Source organism: Dunckerocampus dactyliophorus, chromosome 15 (assembly GCF_027744805.1).
Source record: "Dunckerocampus dactyliophorus isolate RoL2022-P2 chromosome 15, RoL_Ddac_1.1, whole genome shotgun sequence".
Classification (NCBI taxonomy): Eukaryota; Metazoa; Chordata; class Actinopteri; order Syngnathiformes; family Syngnathidae; genus Dunckerocampus; species Dunckerocampus dactyliophorus.
The window spans coordinates 2,010,436-2,034,700 of NC_072833.1; the positions used below are offsets into that span (position 1 = coordinate 2,010,436).

At 43.3% G+C, this 24,265-nt stretch overlaps 1 protein-coding gene across 1 annotated transcript in view; it reads left to right on the top strand.

Annotated features, from left to right (window-relative positions):
* The window catches only part of plxna4 (plexin A4), a 159,109-nt gene that overhangs the window by 122,039 nt on the left and 12,805 nt on the right, over positions 1-24,265 (top strand). The window contains exons 6-22 of the mRNA XM_054753811.1: positions 1,850-1,973; positions 4,203-4,356; positions 5,242-5,341; positions 5,478-5,592; positions 14,333-14,533; positions 14,789-14,885; positions 15,244-15,434; positions 17,158-17,309; positions 17,381-17,504; positions 17,641-17,777; positions 18,341-18,508; positions 18,569-18,662; positions 19,403-19,642; positions 19,707-19,853; positions 20,789-21,023; positions 21,238-21,380; positions 22,902-23,170. Of these exons, the coding sequence (XP_054609786.1) occupies positions 1,850-1,973; positions 4,203-4,356; positions 5,242-5,341; positions 5,478-5,592; positions 14,333-14,533; positions 14,789-14,885; positions 15,244-15,434; positions 17,158-17,309; positions 17,381-17,504; positions 17,641-17,777; positions 18,341-18,508; positions 18,569-18,662; positions 19,403-19,642; positions 19,707-19,853; positions 20,789-21,023; positions 21,238-21,380; positions 22,902-23,170 (2,691 nt within the window). The remainder of the gene's footprint in view (positions 1-1,849; positions 1,974-4,202; positions 4,357-5,241; positions 5,342-5,477; positions 5,593-14,332; positions 14,534-14,788; positions 14,886-15,243; positions 15,435-17,157; positions 17,310-17,380; positions 17,505-17,640; positions 17,778-18,340; positions 18,509-18,568; positions 18,663-19,402; positions 19,643-19,706; positions 19,854-20,788; positions 21,024-21,237; positions 21,381-22,901; positions 23,171-24,265) is intronic.

The window sequence follows — 24,265 nt, forward strand, 5'->3', positions numbered from 1 at the left end:
TTAAAATGAATAATATGTCAGCGTTGTGATTTAGGTGAAAAAGCATATTAGTATGAATCCTTTCTCCTTAAATTACACTTTTTTGCCCGATTTTCCGTTTCATGTTTGACTTTATTCCCATAATATTTTGTCTCTATTCCTGTAATATTAGAACTTTTTCACAGCCAAATGTTCAAAGTTTTGCAGCTGTATTTTTTGTTTTGTTTGTTTGTTTGTCATAATATTGCGGCTTCAAAAGTCTTTTTTCTTGAACATTTCAACTTTAAATTTTTACATTTTAATATGTTTTTTCCTCGTAATATTATGACTTTTTCTCGTAATGTTGTGACTTTATTCTCCTAATATTTAACGTTAGTCATGGATGTTTTCATTTTTGCTATTTATTTATTTATTTTTTTATTGTATTGTTTAATTATACTTTTCGAATGTGCCAAGGGCCAATTAAAAAAAAAAAAACATCCGCGGGCCGCACCATGCACCAACATGTCCAGAACATGAGAGTCAATTAAATGATTAAAAAAGATGAATGGATGAAATATAGTGGATATCTTCCACCCAGTATCATGTGATCGTCATCAGTGGCGCTTGCGGGGTCGTCTGTCTAATTGCATCACCTTATCAAAAGTCCCTAAGTGAGACAGAGTGCAGATGAGTCTCCATTCAGGGCCAATCTAATCAATCTGTAGATCGCCCTCTGCTATAATGTGTCACAGCATTCAGGCAGCGGAACCAAAACAAACGATAAAAAAGGTCATTAACGAGATTGCAGAACCGTTGTCGTACATCAGCAAGTTTGTTTTCAGATGGGGATATTTCCAAACAAAATGACAACAGCTAAAGCAGTACCAATTTTCCAAACTGGAGACATCAGTTCACTGACTGCCGACCAATCCCCTTGTTTTTGTTGAAAAGCTGTTCAACAACAGCTTGGATACACGAACGGATGACTCGCACACAGCGCAGGAGCCAATCACCAGAAAATACCACAGCTAGCTAGACATGCTAATCCGTTTGTGCTCAACTGCTCTGTTTTGCTGCCACGTTCTAAATAAAAGCTTGCCTGAAGCAAGAGGAAATTACATAGTAAACATATTCTCGTAAAATGTATGACTTTATTCGCATAATATTGCGGCTTTTTTCTCCTAAATTTACAACTTTATTCTCTTTAAAATCACAACTTTTTTCCTCGTAAATTTACAACTTTATTCTTGTAAAATGACAACTTTTATCTTCATAAATCAAACTTTGTTCTTGTAAATTGACAACTTTTTTCTCGGAATATTCCAACTTTTTTTCTGATAAATGTAGACCTTTATTCTGGTAAATTTCCAACTTTGTTCTCAGAAATTTTAAACTTTTTTCTTGTAAATTTACAACTTTGTTCTTAGAAATTTACAACTTTTTTTCTCGTAAATTTCTGCCTTCATTCTTGTAAATTTAAGACTTTTTCCTTGTAAATTTTGAACTTTTTTTCTCGTAAGACTTTATTTTCAAAATCTTTTTTTTTTTTCAACGTGTCCCTTATACTCCGTCGTACGAAGTAAACGTATAGAGGTATATGTTCAAATGAAATCCAACCATTACCATTCCTGCAGAATTCGCTAGAACGAGACCACCTGCTGTGTATAATAAGCAGGACTGTTGCACCTGCACTTGGCATTGCCCATGATTGCCAGCCTCCCTCCCTGCGGACCTGCTCCACTTCCCCACACAGAGCGAGCATTGTGGACTCGGCGCGCCATTCACAGTCACTAGCAGGAAATATGAGCAATGGTTGTAACTCCAGGTTGGGTTTCTGCTAATGTGTGCATGAATAACACCCCTGTTGTGCCTTTCTCATCCTTTGCAGGTGCACCCGAAAGGAGAAATGCGAGCGTTCGTCGGAGCCTCGCCGCTTCGCATCTGACATCAAGCAGTGTGTGCGTCTCAGCGTGCACCCCAACAACATCTCCGTGTCCCAGTTCAGTGTGACGGTGAGCTATCACACATTGTTGACATCTTTTGGCGAGCGCAGAGACAAACTGGCACTTAGACAAGGTAATTATTGCGGTCCATATACTGATGAGTGGCCAATAACAACAACACAACTCTAATCCCGGCTGTGCAAACGTCCAGTGAAGCGGTCATTAACATGGTGTTACTTGGCAGCACTCGCATTTCAGCAGGCATTTTATTATATCTTCTCAGGGGACGATGCTACAGACGTGAATAGACTTTAAAGTAGTCAGGGTACAGCTTTTATAGCGCACTAGGGGTGGTGCGGTTCGTTGAGGGGACACATTCTTTACATTGTTTCAGATGCTCAATTGGTTTCAGGTCTGGGGGGGGCACCTGATCATCTTGGACTGGGGTGTCCAAAGTGCAGCCCGGGGGCCATCTGTGCGTTTTTTTATTGAACTGCAACACATTCTAAAACATGATTTAAAAATAAAGCAGAATAAAGTCAAAATAGGAAGACAAAAAGGTTGCAACATAACGAGAAAAAGTCGTCATTTTACAAGAATAAATGTAAAATGTATGTCAAAATAATGTCAGGCAAAATATTAAAGAAAAAAGTTGTAATATTATGAAAAACAATCAAAATAAAGGTGTGATTTTTGGAAAAAAAATTTGTGTAAAAAATTTGTAATGTTACGAGAATAAAGTCAAAATATTAAGAAGAAAAGTTGTATTCTAATGAATAAAAATGCCATTTTAGTAGCATAAAGGTGAAATATGAGTGGTAATATTTGTAAAAAACAATGAATAAAATTGTCATTTTTGGAGAATTAGGTTGGGTGGAAGTTATGATATGCAAATAAACAACAAAAATAATGCTGTTAAAGTCATAATTATGAGAAGAAAATGTACAAGAAGAAAGTTGAAATAATTGGGGGGGGGAGCTGTAGTTTTACCAGAATAAAGTCAAAATATTAAGAAAAAAGTTGTATTCTAATTAATAAACTCGTAATATGAGGAAAACTGTTGTATTTTTAGTTGTGTAGAGATGAAATAAAGAAAAAAATATGTTCTTGTAATACGAGAAACAAAAAGTTGCCATTTTTGGAAAATTAGGTTGGGAATAAAGTCCAAATATTCCTGGAATAAAGTCAGAATATGACAAGAACATTCATGAAGATGATTTCAAATGAAAGCTGAAATGTTTGGAAAATGAATAAAAAACAGTGGAAATGGGGGTGAATGTTTTTTCACCTATTTCATAAAGCTGAGATGTAATATGCAGTTTATAACTTCTTAGCACACCTTTACAAAATATCAAAAGTGGCAAAGTTGCATCCTTTCATTTTTCACAACGTGGCCCTCGCTGGAAAAAGTTTGGACGCCCCTGATCTGGGAGGAGCGTCTGGGCTCGTTATGTTGCAAAACGTCCGTGCAGACCGGTTCCTGCTCCACAACATCACACTTCATGTCAGAGTCCATGTTTACCTGGATGAAACCGCAGCTCCACAGGTGCCGGCAGCACTCGTGCCGCCCCACCCCAATGACCGTGGCTGCGTGTTGACTCATTTTCAGTATCGTAGTGATTGTACCGGTAACAGCATTCTCCCTTTGGAAGATAAACTGGAATAAAAGTACTGTATTTACCCTGAAGGTTTTCATTTGCGTTTGACCCTTAACTAACGCTTCTAAATGAATATCCGGCATGCAGCAGTGGGATTTGATTTACCGGGGTCAAGCCTGAATGATCATTTCCCCATCTGAGGTGCTCCGAGGGTCAGTAGCGCCATTGTTGCTCCCCACCTCTGCGCCACTTTAATGGTATTCATAGACTGCCTGGCTGTTATAGGGCTCATTCCACAAGAGTGTTTAACCTTTTCCCAGTGTGTGCTTTTACCCGAAGGCGCCGCCACGCCATTCCCACCATGATTGGACTTCGTATACGGGGATGGGGATTCTTTACGGAAGCGTTTGGTACCGCCTTCAAAATACTTTTGGGGGTCTGCCTTTTCATTAAAGAGCAATCTAAAAACAGCAGGACTCAGCCTTTCTCTGTTGCTGAGCGAGCCTTAAATCAAAAGCCTTGATCCAAGTCCTCCTCCAGACACGCTGGCCCATCAATATGTATATTCTGGTCTTGACCCCCCTGGTCCACCTGCTTCCTCAGCTCCATATTCAAGGATTGTTTTGGTTTTTTTCCACTACTTGAGCTGACGCCACCAAAAAAACCTGCACTCATGCACCTCATCCTGTTTCTCCTGCAGCTGGTCCTGGAAGCCCACAACGTCCCAGAACTGTCCGCCGGGGTCAACTGCACCTTCGAGGACCTGGCGGAGATGAGCGGCCTGGTAGAGGGGAACCGCATCAGGTGCTCCTCTCCCGCCGAGAAGGAGATGCCTCGCGTTATCGTCGACAAAGGTGAGCTCATCTCTGGGATTTACTTTTTTTTTTTTATAACTCCTCGGAAGTTCTATTTCTGTCCTCTAATTAGTCAGTTCTTGGTTGACACAGAGGGAGGCTTGTAGGCTTCAAGGTAACTTTTAGGCGGCCTAATTAGGACGGATCCACTGTCAGGGGTGCTTTACCTTGATTGATGAATGATTCCCGCTTTGGAAGGCAGCGAGGTGACCCGAGTGTGTGTGGAGGTGCTGCTGAATTAAACATGAAGTCCTTCATTAGGGCCAGACAAAAGGACATGGATGAGGTGCAGACGCGCTGCCGTGTCCCTCAAAGACTCTCCATCCCTACACAAGTCTTTGATAGTCACTGATAGTCAGATGATGTTGTCGTATATATCTTATATCAGCATATGTTAGCATGCAGCAACCAGTGGGTTGCACCTTTTGTTCAGGCCCAACTAGTTTGCTGTCTTTTCGTCATTCACATGTTGCTCATATCTGTCAACCCATTTACTGAAAACATAAAATATACAAAAATACAAATAAACTAAATAAAAATAGCAAATACATTACAATAATACAAAAATAGTTAAAAAAAATAGTCCAAATAATGAAGGATGTAGTCTTTATGAACGGGCTTTCCGAGCTCACACAGCAAGTCTTCAATGAAGGTCAAATGTTCATTTATCCCTTTCATTCCTCGTGCGTATGCATTTGGAATCGTTTTCTGCATGTCAAATTATTATTGTCAAACCATAAAACTGTGTTTTGTGTTCATATTTTTGCGTGTTCGGAATGGATTTGTTGGATGTGCATGAATTCTGATTCGGTTGAAGAACGTTTCGGTTTGCGAGTCGGACGCTGACCGATGTTCCACTATAATCTGGCGTATTCCTGTTCCCAGGCGACCACCAGATCGTCCAGCTCTATCTCAAGTCCAAGGAGACAGGCTTGACGTTTGCAAACACCAGTTTCGTCTTCTACAACTGCAGCGTCCACAAGTCGTAAGTTGTTGTTGTGTAGGCGTCTTTTTGGCAGCAGCTCTGTTGTTTCCAAGTCATCTCCAATGTATACTTGTGTGTGTGTGTGTGTGTGTGTGTGTGTGTGTGTGTGTGTGTGTGTGTGTGTGTGTGTGTGTAGGTGCTTGTCCTGTGTGAGCAGCCCATACCAGTGCCACTGGTGCAAATACAGACACGACTGCACCCACGACCCCAGGACGTGTTCCTTCCAGGAGGGGCGAGTCAAGAAAGCAGAGGTAGGTGCCATGTGTCCTCACGGGCCTTGGGTAAAGTCAGTCCAATCAGAATGAGTCCAAATCCTCCACAAAGTAACAGAGCAGCGTCGAAGTGATGGCACAAGCGAGCAGGAATGCTCTGCGTGAGCCACATCTCATTGGCTGTGAATTATCCGAGCTATTGGCTCCCTGCCCAGCCAACTGCAGCCAAGACAAGCCGCCCTCTGGATGGGGGTACATGCTCCTAACGCCCCAAAAGCAAAAGATGTCTCACTTTGATGAGAATTTGTGACCTGCTGGTATGTGTGTGTGTACTTTTGTCCGGTAGTATTCCATAAGAGTTCTGTTAATCCCCGCCCGAGGTGCGCCATGATGAAGATCACCGGCGAGCGTGGGGACAAGGCGGGCCAGATTGCCTGGTTTTGATGAGCAGTCTGCTCTCGATTGTGTTATTCCGCCAATATTTCCCCGGAGCCATTCAACCTGCGCAGACGATATTATTTTCTCTTTTTGCCGCCGCCTTCCATTATCCTTTTTGAACCTTGCGCTTAGTCAGGCCCCGCTCTTTGCCTGGTTTACTTTTCCAATTAACTCAGACGCTGCCGGTCAATATTGACGGAGGATAATAAGGTGCCAATCCTCTTCCCATTGTGTCGCCGCCGACTTGAAGGAGAGCCACAAATAAAGCGAGAGGGATTACGCATTTGCACATTAATGACATGGACCTTTTTGATGAGCAGGTGTTTTACAGCCTTAATGACTTTTAATTTGCTTTTTATTAACCTCTCAAATTCGAGGTCGGTTTCGACAAATTTCCAGGTTGCCTTTCGTCTTTACACTCCTTTACATCCGGTCGCATCTTCGTTGCTTCATATTTAGATGGTTGTGCCCCGTTTTTACCCCCAAGGTCTTCTAGAAAGTCCCCTTGATGTTGGGTGCGCCACCATTATGGTTTCTCCCAGTTTTCAGCTTCTGAATGTCTTTTGTGCCCAACTTCCTTTGTTTTTCCCGACTGCAGTCCACATCTTGTTGGTTGCGTCGCCATCTTAATGGTTTCTACAGTTCTGAGCTTGGTACAGACGTCTTTGACGTATTGAACGTCTTTGTTGGGTGCACCACAGTTTTAATGGTTTCTGCCAGCTTTGAGTTTGGTTTCTTCCTAAAGCAGCTCCTCTGCACCCTTCTTGCTCATTTTAGTCCACATCGTGTTGCTTGCACCAGCATCGTGATGGTTTCTCCCAGTTAGTTTTAAGATTGGTACATTCCTTTTAAATGTCTTCGGTGTCCAACTTCAGGTTTTTTTAGCTTTTTTTTGTTGATTTTAGCCTTCACAGTCTTTCATAAGTTCACTCCCTATGTGATTTTTTTTGGGGGGGGCAATTTCAGTCTGGATTTTGTTTTCTCATGGTTTCTGCCAGTTTTGAGCTTGGTACATTTCTACTGCATCTTCTGCATCTGCACCGTTCTTGCTAATTTAGTTATGTTGGTGCTTGGGCCGCACGGTGGCCTTGTCAGCAAATCTAGAAGATCTGGGTTTGAATCTCCGTGGAGCATCTCTGTGTGGAGTTAGCGTGTTCTCCTTATGCGTGGGGTTTCTCTGCGTACTCCAAAAACATGCATGCGGCTCTAATTTGTCCATAGGTATGAATGTCGCTGGTTGCTATGTTGGTTGTTTGTCTGCATGTGTCTGTATGTCTCCTGCGATTGGCTGGCTGGTGACCACTCCAGGGTGTTCGGGGGGGGCGCCCAAAGTCAGCTGTGATAGGCTGACGTAGACAAGAGGTACAGAAAATGGATGGATGGATTTTGTTGGGTGCACCACCATCTTAATGGTTTTGAACTTGGTAGGTTCCTACCGCATCTCCTCTGCTCCTTTCTTGCTCGTTTTAGTCCACATCTCGTTACTTGCACCACAATTGGGATGGTTTCCCCCAGTTTTGACCTTGGTACATTCCTTACAAATGTCTTTCCTGCCCAAACTCCTGGTTGTTTTTGTTTTTTTGGGCTTGTTTTGTTGGATGTTTGACTTTGAGGTCTTCCATAAAGTCCTCTCCTTCCTGACTTCAATTTTAGCCCACATCTTGCTGCTTGCATCACCGTCTTAATGGTCGGCGGCCTCTTTGTTCTGCAGTCCTTGAACACACCATGTGTGACGCAGATTGAAACTTATGTGTATGACTTTCTCCAAGGCAGCACATGACGTGTATTTTCTGTTTCTTGCCTTTCACCTCGTCCTCGTTCCCAAATGTAAATGCTGTGAGGTGAGGTTCAGTTGAGTAATGTTAGCTCTGTGCTTATACAGTATGTGGTGCCATTACGCCTCGCAGTGAATTCATTTCCTTATTGATTTCTGTACGTTACGTGCCTTTGTTTTCATAATTATCTATAATTGCTGCGTTTGTGTGTTACGTGTTAGTTGCCTCGTGCTGTTTATTTCCATGTTGTTGCAGAGCAAAGCACAGCAAAAGACGACCGTTCACCACAGCTCGTCACCGCTTGTTAGAAGTACATGAAACTTACAGCCTCTCTGGTTTAAATGACCAGCCTCATTTTTAATATGATGGTATAATAGATCATATATCAAAGATGTTTCATTGTGTGGTTTATGTTTTTTAAGTGTGCAGGAGTAGGGGAGGGGGGTACATGACCTGCGCTCAGATGTCTGAAGGGGCGCGAGCCTGTGAAAAGCTTGGGAACCAGTGGTGTAGACCTTATTTTGTTTTCAGGACGTTTGCCAGTCAGGTCTTCCATAATGGCCCTTCTGTTGGTCCTCACTCGTATTTTTTCAGATTTTTGTCCGCTTCTTGTTGTGTGCGCCACAGTCTTGATGGTTTCTTCCAGTTTGGAGCTTGGTACGTTTGTTTTTTTGCATGTTTCTTTCGTGTTCCACCTTCGAGATCCTCTTTTTGAAACTTTTTGATGAGCAGGTGTTTAACGACTCTGAACTCGCTTTTGATTAACCTCGCTAATCCGAGGTCAGCGGGGGTTTCTGGACACTATTTCCACAAACAAGGCAACAAGTCTGCTGCTCTCTTACAATGAAGAGATTATGCTAATGATAGACGTCCTGCACACTCTCCCCGCTGGTTGAGCTCGCTGTTAGTATGCATGGCGTTAAAACCCAGTGGCACGGGCACGCGGATCAGACAAAAGTTTGTCCTTCACGTGTCTCAAGGCTTTAGCCGTGTGGATTAACGTTGTTTCACAGAATATTCCTGATCACGCCGTCACAGTGTGTTTACACAATTAGCCATATCCTTTGTATCCTAATATATTCATCCAACGGGGGGATACCAAAATAAATAATAGCTGCTCCTCGCATGAAGCACCTTAGCTTTGCCTGGACTCAAGCATATTGATCAGGATGCTTTTATTGAGACACTTGATGCCAGATTTAATAGGATGGATTTAATGGAAGCTGGAGTGGCAGCAGTGGGCTATATCACAGGGTGGACCCTGGACCCTCTTGCCCGAAGTCAGCTGGGATAGGCTCCAGCATACCCCCCCAACACTAGTGAGGGTAAGCGGCATAGAAGACGGATGGATGGAATTACTTCCAAGAGTCATTTTGGAGTTTGAGACAACAAAATATCAGGAGAACGTCGACTGGGGTGAGTCCAGCCAGCTGAAATATTATGTTGGCTCGTCGTCAAAGCTCACTTCTGGTCACGTGACGGCGAAGGATCGGTGACGTCATCGTTTACACGAAGACGACGCACTCCGGAAGCCATTTTCCAAAAATACCATTTCAGCTCACCCAGAAAGCCATGTCCGTGTGCGTGAGAGGCTGAAACGATAACTGACTAGGGCTGTAACTAATGTAATTAACGCATTGGTTGTTTTATTTTGTGATTAAGTGATTAAGTTCATTATATTTTTGCAGAGCTGCTGGAAATGTGAATTTCTCATGGAGATACCTCTATCTACCTACATATCTACTTACTTACCTGCTTAGGTACTTTTTTATGCCATATTGTCCAACTGTCGATTACCAACATCACTTATCTCCTGTCGTGGAACTAACACCGCCGCCACGAGTGGCTGCCTTTCAAGCAGCTCTGTTTGTTTATTTAAGCACAGTTTTACGTGCCATGTCCGGGCGACGTCCGGCATCGGTGTGATTCCCCGTCTGCCCATTGATATCGAGGCGGCAGAGCCGCGGCTACGATGAAAGTGAAGCGGCTAGCAAGATCGACGGGCTGGCAAGAACGTCAAGACCTTCAGGGAGTGCAGCTTATTTGTTCTTCACTGATTGGCTAACAGCTAGCATTCCTAACGTGCTAACGTGAGGAGCTAGCCGACTTCAGGGCAGTCAGAGCGGACAGGAACAGAGGAGCCTGTGGAAAGTGCAAAGGAGGTGGGCTTGTACTGTATGTGAACACACTGTGGTGTCATCCTGGCCATGTGATTAAAATGTCCAGCATTTTTTTAATATCAGTTTTCATTATCGGGAAAAAACCCAATACCGATATCTAGCGATGTCACATTTATATGCCAATATTGGGCCGATAATACTGTATCGGTGGGCCGATATTATATGTAATCCTGTCATTTCAATAAAATGGAGTAAAAAGGCCATATTTCAGACATCGTTGCAAATGGTGATTAATCATAAGTCATACAATTGAAAACTGTGATTAATCTGATTAAAATGTTTCATCATCTGACAGGCCTAGTTTTGATCTGAAAGCGTTTGTGTGGATACCCCTTAACCCCAGGAAATGTTTCAGATCGTCCTCATGTTCACACCCTGGCACTCGTATAATTAGCATGGGAATTTCTCCTCGCCTCCTCATTCGCAACTCCCACGTCGATTCCTGTTCAGTCGCTAACACCCCCACCCTTCACACCTCCCACCAGCGTCTAATTAGAGGATCTAAGTAGGAAAGGAAGGGTCAGCGTGCACATGCAGAATGTCATCTGTGCTCGTTACCTCAAAATCCCATCTTTCTAGAATGTCACTCTGTCGCTATAGCCATTAGGAACTTGGGATGGAATCAACAAAATGATGTTTTCTGGCAGCACCCAGCGGGAGGCGCAGATGGATCAGACCCAGCGTGTTCGCTGCTTCTTAGCCAAGTAAACACAAAAACTTCAAGACCACGGGAGCGGGTGTTTTTGTCACTCGGCTGCGTTCGCATGTTGCTCACATGTTGCTGATGTTTGCTAAAAAGACATGATGAAATAAAATAGTGGGAAAAAGAGAATTAAATATTCAATCTAATGTCTTCAGTTATTTCTATGAAGGTTCACGCTATCAGGCTAAACAAATCAAACCCAGATTCATGACTTTGCATTATCTCGCTTCTCTGCCCTCATCTCTCAGCAGAATGCAGCCTGATGTTTTTTTTATTTATGGGACTGTTTGCTGCGCGTGTGTGTGTGTGTGTATGGCGGGGCGTATCTGCGCCCGCCCCTGTGTTATTTATCACATCCCGGCCATCAAGGAAGGGGAGTGTGTGTGTGCGTGTGAGTGAAGCTAGCGATAAACACACTGACATTACATCAACTTAACGTCGGCATCAATCTCAACAGGCGACGGCCGCCATCAACGCTAGCATCAGCGGACAGCACACACACACACGCACGCACGCACGCACACGCGCGAGTGTGCGCTGCATGTGTGTTTTGGTCAAATATGATAAGTGGGATTTCTACTAAATCCAACACCTGATACTACATTCAAGCTTCGAAAAAAGCATTTTATTTCATGTAATTGTATTTTTTTAAATGTGCCTATGTGTTATAATATTCAAAACCTTTGTTTTAAATGTATAAAAAATGGAGGTAAATATTTTTTTTAATAAAAAAAATCCCACACAAGCTGCCTGCCTGGTTGCCATGGAAACGGATGCTGCTCCTGCTGCCTTGTGTTGTTTATCTCAAAGAGGTGCTTCACTGTTTCTTCTTTGTGTGTGTGTGTGTGTGTGTGTGTAGGTGTGTGTGTGTGTGTGTGTGTGTGTTTCCTTTGGACACCTCATCTCTCACGTAGATCTGTGTCTTGTAGATTCATCTAGAAGTCTCCGTGATCTGCCTCTGTAGAGCAGATCACATTAATGGCCGCCATTGTTCAAGTGTATTAGTGTGTGCGTGCGTGTGCGTGCGTGTGTGTGTGTGTGTGTGTGTGTGTCCTCCTACTTGTATAAGAAAATGAGATTTGGAAGAGCAAACACACCACCTCTTTCTGCATGTGTGTGTGTGATTTATCTATAATGACTTTGTGAATAGTGTCACACAGCGCCCCCCCCACCTCCCCCACCCATCTCACTGAGTCAGTCACTCAGGCAATCAAGTGGCTTTTAATAAACTCCACACAAGCGTTATCGCCCACTACGCTCCACCCGCCTTATCTTCTGCTCTTCTCCTCCTTTTTGACAAGCTCCTCCCGTCACATAATGGCCTTTTTTTTTTTTTTTTGGTAGTCCTGCCTTAAAAAATTTGACAAATTTCTGTGTTTCCTTGCGTCTTTACACTCCTTTACATCCTGTCCACTATTTAGATCCGTCTTCCACATGTTTACCTCCAAGTCCTCCGTGAAGTCCACTTTTTGTTGGGTGCACTACAGTCTTTATGGTTGCTATCATATTTGATTTTGCTATTAAACCTATTTAAACTTTTGATTTTGACATAACTTTGTACATTGCCATGGCATGTCTTTTGCATCCTTTTTACTCGTTTATTTTCTTTTTTTCTTCTATTTTCTACCATGTCTTGCTGGTTGCACCACCATAGTAATGGTTTATACCAGTTTTGAGCTCGATGCAGTCATATGCCGTGTCTTTCGTGCCCAACTTCCTCATTTTTTGGCTTGTTTTGTTGGATTTTGCACGTTGGTTCTCTTGTTGTTTGCAGCACAATCTGCAATTTTGAGCTTGGTGCAGTAATATTTGCCTTTGTGCTCAACTTCCTCATTCCTTTGCTTGTTTTGTAGGATTTTTGCCATCAAGATCTTCCATAATTGTATTTCCTGTTGGGTGCACTGCAGTCTTAATGGTTTCTGCCAATTATGAGCTTGGGACAGTCTTGTTTACACTTTTGTGCCCGACTTTCTTGTTTTTTCATGTTTTTTGATTTTTTAGTTTTAAGTCCAAGTAAAGCTTCTCTGCACCTATTTTTTCATGTTTTTTTTTTTTTTGTTAGTCCCCGTCCTGTTGGGTGCACCACAGTCTAAATGGTTCCTGCAAGTTCTGAGCTTGGTACATTCCAACGACTTCTCTTTTGCAGATTTTAGCCCACCTCTTATTGGTTGCACCAAGCCTTTTTTTGTGCCCAGCTTCCACGTATTTTTGCTTGTTTTGTTGGATTTTTGGCCTCAATAATTCTACTTCCTGTTGGCTGCACTACAGTCTTACTGGTTTCTACCAATTCTGAGCTCGGTAGAGTCCTATTTACTCTTTTGTGCCTAACTTGTCTGTTTTTTACTTCCCAGGGCTTCCATAAAGTCTTCGTCGAGATCCTCTGCACCCAACTTACGTTTATTTTTCAATTTTAGTCACCATCCTGTGATGTAATCTTCATGGTTTCTACAAGTTTTGAGCTTGGTACTTCCCATGACATCTTTTTGCCCCCTTATTTGTTGTTTTTTTTGCTTTTTTTTCAATTTTATTCCAGCTCTTGCTGGTTGCACCACATTATTAATGATTTATGCTAGTTTTGAGTTTGGTACAGTCTTTTCTGCCCAACTTTTTTGCTTGTTTTGTTGGATTTTTGCCCTCCATACTTCCACTTCCAGGTGGCTGCACAGTCGTAATGGTTCTTGGTACGGTCCTAACATCTCTCCTTCACCTTTTATTACCTCCACCAAGGAGGTTATGTTTTTGCCGGCGTTTGTTGTTTTTGTTTGTGTTCAAAATAACTTGAAAACTTCCAAATGGATTTGGTTGAAATTGTCAGGATTTGTAGGAAATGCGATATGCAAGACCTGATGACATTTTGGGGGGGATCTGGATCACCGTCAGCATCCAGGAATTTTTTGAAAGGATTCCTTAACATTGTGAGATTTGTCCATATACTGTAACTGCACAAAAAATGGTCAGACCACTTGGGAAAAAAATACAGGACAAGTTTCCAACAGGTTCTACAAATTATCAAAGATATAATTCCGGATAATATCATCCAGAATATAAAAAAAATGGAATTTTCATCATAGGAAGACAACAAATGAAGCTGTAAACGTGCAACAAACAACGTTATATGTAGCCGACACACTGTGGAAGCTGGATTTGTTGTATCTTCAAAAGCTATGGAGCATCCAGGAGAAAACCTCCATTACGGAAAATGCGTAAAAACGACTGACGACTGATCTAATATTGATGTCATCATGAATCCAGTTGCTAATGCTATGTTTTCATGGTCAAGGAATGTAAATATGTAGATAAAATAAACATAGGACTAATATTTATGGTGTAAATAACAATATGGGTGGAAACATGGCGCTTGGCGGAGGTCTGCGCTCTCAGAGTGCTTTTCTAGTTCCTTGTTTATTTTCATGTTTCTTCCTGTTTTTACCTCCAAGGTCTTCCACAAGTCAAATTCTTGTTCTGTGCATCACGTACTAAATGGTTTCACCAGTTTTGAAGTCATATGAAATCACTTCTCTGCCCAACTTCCTCGCTTTTCTGCACGTTTCTTCCCGTTTTTCCCTCCAAGGTTTTCCACCAGTCAAATTCTTGTGGATGTACCACATTCTTCATGGGTTTTTTTGGTCAATTAGTGAATTTAAGCTAACAATATTACAGCGCAGTATCTTTGTCTCTTCCAGGAGTGTCCCCAGCTGCTGCCGGCAGACCGCATCCTGGTCCCAGTCAACGTGGTGAAGCCCATCACCCTGCGGGCCAAGAACCTTCCTCAGCCTCAGTCGGGCCAGCGCGGCTACGAGTGCCTGCTGACCATCCAGGGCAACGAGCATCGCGTCCCCGCCCTTCGCTTCAACAGCTCCTCGGTGCAGTGTCAGAACACATCGGTGAGCAGGCTTTGGTGTTTGTACGCAAACATTCCCTCCTTATGGCCGTCCTCGTCGTCTGAGTGCTTGGCGGATTTATGCGGCGTGTAATCGTTGCACAAATCCAAATATTTAGATGGAAGGACGGACACTGTCATCGAGCAGCGCTGCAAACACGACGCTAATCTTTGAAAGATTGTGTGCACACAACCACCTGTTGATACGGTGCATGTAAAAATTGTGTTTCTGCCCGCTCTTGTGTTGCCATGGCGACAGTACTTCTATGACGGGATGGAGATGAGCAGCCTTCCCGTGGAGCTGACCGTCATCTGGAACGGAGACTTCAGTATCGACAACCCCGCCCACAACAAAGGTGGGCATCATTAGCTCACACACACACACACACACACGCGCGCACACACACGCACACACACTCTGTATCAATAAAGATTGTGGCATCTGTTGTTAGAATATGGATTATGTGCCTTTTACTCTGAAATGAAGAAGAAGAAGCATCTCCCAGGGTGTCACGAGAAGGACAGATCACACCTCCCTCTAATTAAAAAGCAGCGGCTGGCCTGTTGCCATGGTGATAGTATGTTAAACGTGCGGAGGCGTGAGGCAAATGAGATAATGAGGCAAAGATACTGCAAACTCTTCTGTTTATTGTTCTCAAATGCCATCATTTGTATTTAATCCCCCCCACTTTTCCCTCTTTTTGTGGCGTGTAGTCCACCTGTACAAGTGCGACGCCCAGCGCGGGAGCTGCGGCTTGTGCCTGAAGGCCGACCCGCTGTTTGGCTGCGTGTGGTGCAAAGGAGAGAACCGCTGCACCCTTAAGCAACACTGCCCCCACCCCGAGAAGCAGTGGCTGGAGCACAACGGCATCAACAGCAAGTGCACGCACCCGCGAATCACACAGGTCTGCAACAAGGACTGTCTAGTGCCGTGGTTCATGCCCTCCCAGGGGACGGAAATGTCCCGATTTGAAACACTATTGAGAAACTGATCACATCTATTTATTGATCTGTACTGTACAGACCGAACCCGAAACACGGAAATGCAACAAAATGTAGAGCTGTGAAGCATACAAGAGTCAAATTGCATGTTGAGTACAATAAATGTGTACCGTGTTGGCAGGTCTCCACTAACACTGAAGGCAGGGTTTCCGCTACATGTACTTGATCGTGGCACAGCGCCATGACAAAACTTCAGCAGGGGGACATCGCTGACTGTCCAGGGGTCCGCCACTGACACTAGCATCCCTCCGTGCACACCATCAAGGCGAGACGGTCTTGATGAATCAAATTATACGCTCGTGACAGTCATGTGACCCACTAAGCCCCCGTCACACACCAAGCACGAATCAAGCAGCACCAGCCGGAATGAAAAAGTTATTTGAATGCTGTTCGAATGCTTCTTTTTTCCTTGGCGGTGACGTGAATGTGATGCGATGTGCATCAGGCCACGATGTGAATGATTGTGACGTTTCAGCAGCAGCGGGCTGCGGGTTGGGTTTTTTCCGAAAACAATCAGAATGTTTGGAATGCTGTTTAAGAATATTTAGAATACCGTAAGAATATTTAGAATGCAGTCGCAGTGCAGTTAGAATACCTTTCGATTTTTTGGGTAAAAAAAAAATTTCTGAAACTAGGTTTAGTTAGTTTTTTAGTTTTTTTCACAGAAAACATTTCATTCAAAAGCCCACAATTTTGACATGTTTGTCTTTATGCTTCACTGATGTGTATATGTATAGTGGAACCTCGGTTAGCGTCCGCCCTGGTTAGCATGTTTGTCATTTAACGTCGGAAATGTGTGCCAAAATTTTGCCTCAGTTTACGTACATTTTACAGCTAGCGTAGTCTTAGATTCAATGTCGTCTTATATTCGGTATCTAGCAAATCATACACGCAATCAGTTATTTTTTTTATTGGCCCGAAAAAAATGAACAATATTATAATTGGAAAAATCTGTAGTAATTTTAGAAAAATAAAGTGAAAATGGAAGGAGGAAAAAATGTCATTTTAGTCGCATAAACTTGAAATATTGAAATATATCCAGTATTAACGAGCTTCAAACATATAAAAAGACATTTTAAGCAGAAAACAATGAATAAAGTTGTAATATTTTGAAAATGAGGTTGCGTAAAAAAACTGTTAATTTTACAAGAATAAAGTCAAAATATTAAGAGAAAAGAGTTGTATTCTAACAAGAAAAAAGATGCAATTTTACGAGAAAAAAACTGTCATTTTAGTAGCGTAGAGTTGAAACATTTTTTTAAAAAGTTATTTTTTTTTAAGTCATAAAGTTATGAGAAGCAAACAAAAAAAAATGGGGGGGAAATTAGGTTGGGAAAAAAGTTTAAATATCATGGGAATCAAAGATTATTGAAGCGCGAAATTGAAATATTTGGCTAATTTTTTAAAAATTGAGAGAAAAAGAGCAACGAGTGACGTTTATAACTAATAACATGCTTTTTCATGACAAAGATTCTTTTGTTGAAATAGATCAAACGTACATGTGTTGCTTTACACAATATCATCGTGGTCCTTGCATCCTTTTGTTTTTCACGATGTGGCCCTCGCTGACCATCATCCCGCATCTTTTTTGAGCATTATGCTCAATGTTTTTCCATATATTTGTAGATTACCCCCCTGCGAGGTCCCAGGGAAGGCGGAACGCTCGTGACCATCCGCGGTGAGAACCTCGGGTTGGAATTCCGTGAGATCCAGGGTAACGTGAAGGTGGCGGAAGTGGAGTGCACGCCCATCCGAGACGGCTACATCCCAGCCGAACAGTCAGTATCACGTACGGACACTTCCACCGTGCATGTATTGCTGTCTTTCTTGAGACAGACTTTGTCCTCAGGATCGTGTGCGAGATGGGCCGAGCCGAGAAGAGTCAGTACACGGGAAACGTGCAGGTGTGCGTCGGCGTGGGCGAGTGCAGACCGGAATTCACGGCCAAATCCTCCAAGTATTACTACTTTGTGGTAAGGCATTTTTCACATTATGTCGATATCAGATCATTTTAATGCCCTCCATCACTGGTCAGGGTTTATTTCTTAGCTTTTTCATTGCTTTCTTACATCTCGTATTTGTTATTTTCAATCACCTGACTGCCCTTAGATTCCAAGGATCCACAGCATCAAGCCCAGTAGAGGACCCGCCTCCGGGGGCACGGTGGTCAGCATCACAGGCAGCCATCTGGACGCCGGCAGCAACGTGTCCATCATGTTTAAGGACCAGCCGTGCACCTTTCTCAAGTCAGTGGTCCAACCCTTCTTCTTGAACCTCACGCTTAGGCAGTCAATTAAAATGTAAAAAAAGACATTCCAGGGCCAAAATAAACCCGATTATATTGGATTTACGACCTCCATAAATATCCTCCTGATGAGCTCCCCGTTCTCCATCGCTGCTTTCATGTCCCCTTCAATACGGCTCGTTCTGCTAAGTTATGCTCTCGTTTAAGCCGATAGGGCTTCAGGGCGTGGCTCTGTTGCGATTGATTTGCCCTCAAGCTCCACCCTTTACGACTAAATATGGTCGCTGCAGGATGCAAACGGAACAACATCCTGGCATTGCATACTAATGCTGCATTCAAGGACGCTGAGACATTAGGCCCACCAACATTAGAGGCTGAGACAGAAATGTTGACGGCAATATCTATTAAATGTAGATTGTATAAAGTCTTTTAGTTTGTCTCCATTGTTCTTTGATTGTCTGAGGTGTAAAATTTCCCAGTTTTCCAGAATGAAAAAACGCCATCAATTTCCTTGTATTCCCACTTCCTGTTGATCTCACGTGGTTTTAACTCTTTGACCCGCAGACGCGACGGCCTGTGGCTGACGTGCCGCACCCACGCGTCCCTGCACGGCTACGGCAACGTGTCCGTGTCGGTGAGCATCGACAAGGCCCAGCTCCAGAAAGACCTTCGCTTCGAGTACGTGGAGGACCCCACCATCACCAAGATAGAGCCCGAGTGGAGCATCTACAGGTAGGAAGGATTGTCGGCGTCCTCCTGCAGCGTCTTGATCGTCTTGTCGTTGTTTTGCAGTGGACACACTCCGGTGACGGTGACGGGGACAAACCTGGACATCATCCAGACGCCTCTCATCAGAGCCAAATACAACAAGCATGAGACGCTCAATGTAAGTCCGACACTTGGTGCTCTTTTTTGGGTGTCTGAGTAGCTCATTGGAGTAAAGAAAGTTGGACTCACAACGATGAGAAAGCGGAAAGGAAAATGTAGCTCAATTGCATAACATAGCGGCAACAGAACCAATGTTGTAATGGCAGCAAGGAGCAAACTGCTCAGGCATCATGAAATACCTCTGATGCATTTATTGTAGTCAGCAGTGCGGCAAGCGTATCGCGCATGTCTTTCACACCGACAGAACATTTTAAAGCCCATGCAAAGGTTAATGAAGCTGCAGTAGCTACTTCAAATGCAAGTACAGTAATCCCTCATTTATCGTGGTTAAAGCGAAGCAGGATTCAATATTAGCTCGTTCAATCTCAGCCATTTTTCAAATTTCAACCCCTTCAGTAGCGGCCATTTGAGACCATTTTGACTGATCTTTCAAGGCACACGGAATATTGTGTTCTATGGCGAACCCACCAAAAGGAAAGATTAGACTCTCATCTTTCATCAGAAGAAAAAAGTTTGTTTCTACCTTTTTCTGTTCTGTAGTAATCAGCAGTAGAACATAGTTAAGTTTCAGGAAAATATCAGTTCCCGACTAAAAGGAGAAAAACAGCGCTCAGGTCTGGAACCAATTAACCACAACAAATGAGTGACAACGGTACAGTCTACATTACATGCTGTATGTATTTTGTTATGTTCTTATTCGAAATAGACGTGAAAGTTCTTTCCTTCTACCCGTTCCAGTTGTGCCAGGTTGTGAGCCCGACGTCCATGCAGTGCCAGGCCCCGGAGCTCCCCATCAGCCTGGCCCACCAGCAGGAGGTGCCCGAGAGGCCCGACGAGTTCGGCTTCAAGCTGGACGACGTGCAGGCCGTTATGGCGCTCAACAACACCAACTTCATCTACTACCCCAACCCTGAGTTTGAGCTTCTGAGCGCCTCCGGGGTGCTGGAGCTTAAACCCGGATCACCCATCATACTGAAGGTACGTTCGGATTTCAACATCTACTTCCCGTCAGTGCTTGAGAGCCCCGTGTTCTTTCCTGCAGGGACGGAACTTCCTCCCGCCGACCAACAGTGGCAACGGCAAGATGAACTACACGGTTCTTATCGGAGAGAAGCCCTGCATGTTGACCGTGTCTGAGACCCAGCTGCTGTGCGAGTCACCCAACCTGACAGGTCGCCACAAGGTTCTGGTAAGTGGCTGCAGACGAATGTTTGCACCAGACAAACGAGAAGCGTCTTTTATGGCCAATTAGGAATGTTCCAATGATGGTCTTATGCTGGCGATTCCATGAGTTCTTTATGCACTCATCCATGAGTGAAATTGGCCGATACCGATCACATTGATTAATTATGAATTTTTCATGTATTTATGATGAGCGCTATTGGCCAGGGGTGCCGTATAAGGGGGAAAGGTCAGGACAATTCCAAGGTCCCCTAACCCAAAAAATAGGTAATTACTAATAAAAATGTATCATTAATTAACTCATTCAATCCCAGCCATTTTTCAAAAGACAACCCTGTCAGTACCGTCCAGTTTAGACGATTTTGACTGATCTATATAAACAAACCTATCAAAAGAACGATGAGACTCGCGTCTTTCATCAGGTTTGTTTCTACCTTTTTCTGTTCTGTAGTAATCAGCAGTAGAACACAGGTACGTTTCAGGGAAATATCAGTTCCCAACTACAAAAGGGAGAAAACATTTTTTGTAAAAAGATACATTTTAAGCACACTGTAACTTTCACTTTGACACAAATATTTTTTGCTTTTGTGACAGCTGAAATATCTAAACAACTACACCAATATAAACAACATCAAAAAGGGGTTGTTTTACATCAACATAACAATTTATTTACAAATATAACACCGTGAACTACTTACAATTTTCACATTTGGAACTGAACTGTGTGTTTGTAGGGAAATTTTAAAGCATGCACACGCGTTCACACCCGTGCACATGCTTTAAAATTTCCCTACAATGCATAAGCTTCTGCACGCTACACTCCTCCACACCCTCACTTCCTCCTTCCTGTCGTGTGTGATTTTCATGATCTCTGCCGAGCTCTTATCCAATACAATTCTGCTACCTGTCTCTCGTGGTGACTCGCCCCTGTCCCATCCCCAGGCTCGCGTGGGCGGAATCGAGTTCTCCCCCGGCGTGGTCCACATCACGTCGGACAGCCCGCTCAGCAGCACGGCCATCATCGGCATCGCGGCGGCCGGCGCCCTGCTCCTCCTCGCCATCGTCATGGTGCTCATCGCCTACAAGCGCAAGTCCCGCGAGAGCGACCTGACGCTGAAGAGGCTCCAGATGCAGATGGACAACCTGGAGTCGCGGGTGGCCCTGGAGTGCAAGGAAGGTACGAAACCAACCCTACTTCTCACCTCTTCATACCCTTCATCACACACACACTCATTATATGCAACACCTGCATTTCCCATGAATAATAATTTGGAGTGCATGAAAAAGGGGAAATGAAATTCATCTTACATCTGGGGTCTAAAGAGATTTGTACATGTAGACCAACACGTTTTACCTCTTCACACCCGTCAAGACACGTTGTCGTCTGTTAGCTTTTGCAGAGCTACAAACAGACATCCATGAGCTGACCAGTGACTTGGATGGTGCAGGAATCCCCTTCTTGGACTACAGGACCTACACCATGAGGGTTCTCTTCCCCGGCATTGAGGAGCATCCTGTTCTCAGAGACTTGGAGGTGAGCATCAGCTTTTAAGAGCAATTAAAAGTCAGTCAATCAGACAGAAAGAAAAAAAAGAAGTAATTTATCCCTGTGACTTTGATTGACAGTCGTAATTGAACAGGTCGTCTTGTTCCATTAGGGCCATGATTGACCCCCGTTTGGCTGCCCCTCAAGGTTGCCTGATGAGAATTTGCCAGATATTAATTATGCTTTAATTGGTATAAATGTCAAAGTGTGTGAAGAGCCTCATGAAGGAAGCAGACGGCTGCTTTTAGGTGTTTGACGGGCGCCTAATTGTTATTGATGCGTGGCAGCGTGGTGACAGACTCAGCACAGGAATACTCAGGAATGTACCACGGTGGAATGTTGTGTTGGATGTGACTTCCAGTCCAAACAATTCTCTTCTTGAGAGTGAGCGTATGCATGAGGTGGTAAAACGTCCGTAGGTGCTCGCTACGCAACAGCAAAGAGGCTCGTAGTAAACGGCACAGGGAACAAGTGCTCTCGCCTGTTTCCTCGCCCGTTGTTCTTTTGCCTTAGGTGGCCCGCGGCTCATTTTATTGATTTCTTTTATTAACTCATTCAGACTAGGCTCTCGTCTTGTATCAGAAAAAAGGTTTGTTTCTACCTTTTTCCGTTCTTTAGTAATCAGCAGTAGAACATACTGTAGATAAGTTTGAGGGAAATATCCGTTCCTGACTAGAAAAGAGAGAAAACCAGCTTTTTGTGAAAAGATAATGTTCACTTTGACACAATATATATTTTTTGCTTTTGTGACAGCTCAAATACCAAAACAACTGCACCACAATACAAACAACATAAAAAAAGGGTTGTTTTACATCAAAATAACAATTTATTTACAAATATAACACTGTGAACTATTTACAATTTGCGCAATTGGAACTAGAAAGTGTGTGTGCATGCGTTAAAATTTCCCTACAATGCGTAACCTTCTCACGCTCCGCTCCTCCGCTCTCTCACTTCCTCCTTGCTGTCGGGCGTTAATACATGCCAGAGATCCATGCCGAGCTCTTATCACATGCACTTCTGCCACCTTGTGGCCTCCTTTATTGTGCACTTGCATCATCACCTTTCTTGGCCTCTTGTGCAAAAAGTAAAAAGTAAAAGGCGTATAAATACGTCTTTGGTATTGAATGAGTTATTGAATGATTAAAAATGGTCTGCATTGTAACATTACACAAACAAAGAAAAACTCAAAATGCCCTAAATCCCTCCAAAAATGGCACCAAGCAAGAGTCGATTGAGTTGATGTACTGTTCATGAAGAACTGTTCTATGTTATGGGGATGGTCAAAAGTACTTGGACGCATCGCCCTAAAAACTCCAAGAAGCGGAAAATAGAGCTTTTTATAGACCTTGTCTTTGTTTTTGAGTTTCTCTTACTAAATATTTTTCAAAAAACGAGGGGGTCGACTTACATTCAGTGTGGTCTTATATGCGCTTCAATACGAGTCCAGCATACCTCTGATGATTACTTGTGTCTGGGTTTTTTCCATGTGTTTTTTTTTCCGTCCAGGTGCCAGGCTACCGTCAGGATCAGGTGGAGAAAGGCCTGAAGCTCTTCGGTCAGCTGATCAACAACAAGGTCTACCTGCTGTGCTTCATCCGCACGCTGGAAGCCCAGAGGGGCTTCTCCATGCGCGACCGCGGCAACGTGGCCTCGCTAATCATGACCGTGCTGCAGAGCAAGCTGGAGTACGCCACCGACGTCCTCAAGCACCTGCTGTCTGACCTCATCGACCGCAACCTGGAGAGCAAGAACCATCCCAAGCTGCTGCTGCGCAGGTAAAGAAAAACAAACGCTTCAGAATTCATAACAGTGCAACATTCTCCTTATATATGACAGGAGTGCTCTGCTGTTTTTAAGAATCTAGCAGAAACTCTTGTCAAACATCATCTATGTGACAGGAGCGATCTGCTGTTTTTAATGGTCTAGCAGAAAGGCTGGTCAAAGATCCTCTATATACGACAGGAGTGTTCGCTGTTTTTAAGGATGTAGCACAAACGCTCGTCAAAGATCCTCTGTATGCGACAGGCGCGCTTCTATCAGAAATGCTGGTCCGAGATCCTCAAAATGTAACAGCTGTAACAGCTGCGATTTTTTTTTTTTTTTTTTTTTTTTAAGAATCTAGCAGAAACGCTGGTCAAATATCCTCTGTGTGACACAGGAGCGCACTGCTGTTTTTAAAGACCTGCTGAAAAACAGTAGTCAAAGATCATCTATATGGAAGAATCCTCTATATGCAAAAACATTTCAAATGCAATGTCAGGCCGGTCTGATGTCGACATATGTATGTATATATATATTTATATTATATATATAATAGACATTTTATACATATTATACATGTTACATTTATTATATACTGTATGTTTTACATGCAATATACTGTATATATGCCTGTTATACTTGTTCTATACATATATATATATATATATATATATATATATATATATATATATATATGCCTGTTATGCATGTTACATATGTTATACTGCTGTGATGGTTCATCTCGTCAAGGCCAGCTTTGACATTTGAAATCTGTCGTTTAAGGGCGGGACTCCTAGCGTGCTTTGCTTTGCCACACGCCTCCTCTTCTTATTCTTCTGCTTCTTCTTCTTGTCTTAATTTATTCCCTCAACTTGACTGCTTCTGTCACCATCTCGCTTCCTCCTGATGGCTAAATCGATGCTCAAACGCGAGAGCCGAGCAGCATATCTCTGGCACAGCATCTGAGCGCCGCTACCCACTGATTCCTCATCCAAGAAGTGTGTGTGTGTCTGTGTGTGTGTGTGTGTGTCTGTCTGTGGAGACGGGGACCACACACACACACACACACACACACACACATCCTTCCATCTGTCCCTTCTCAACCTGTG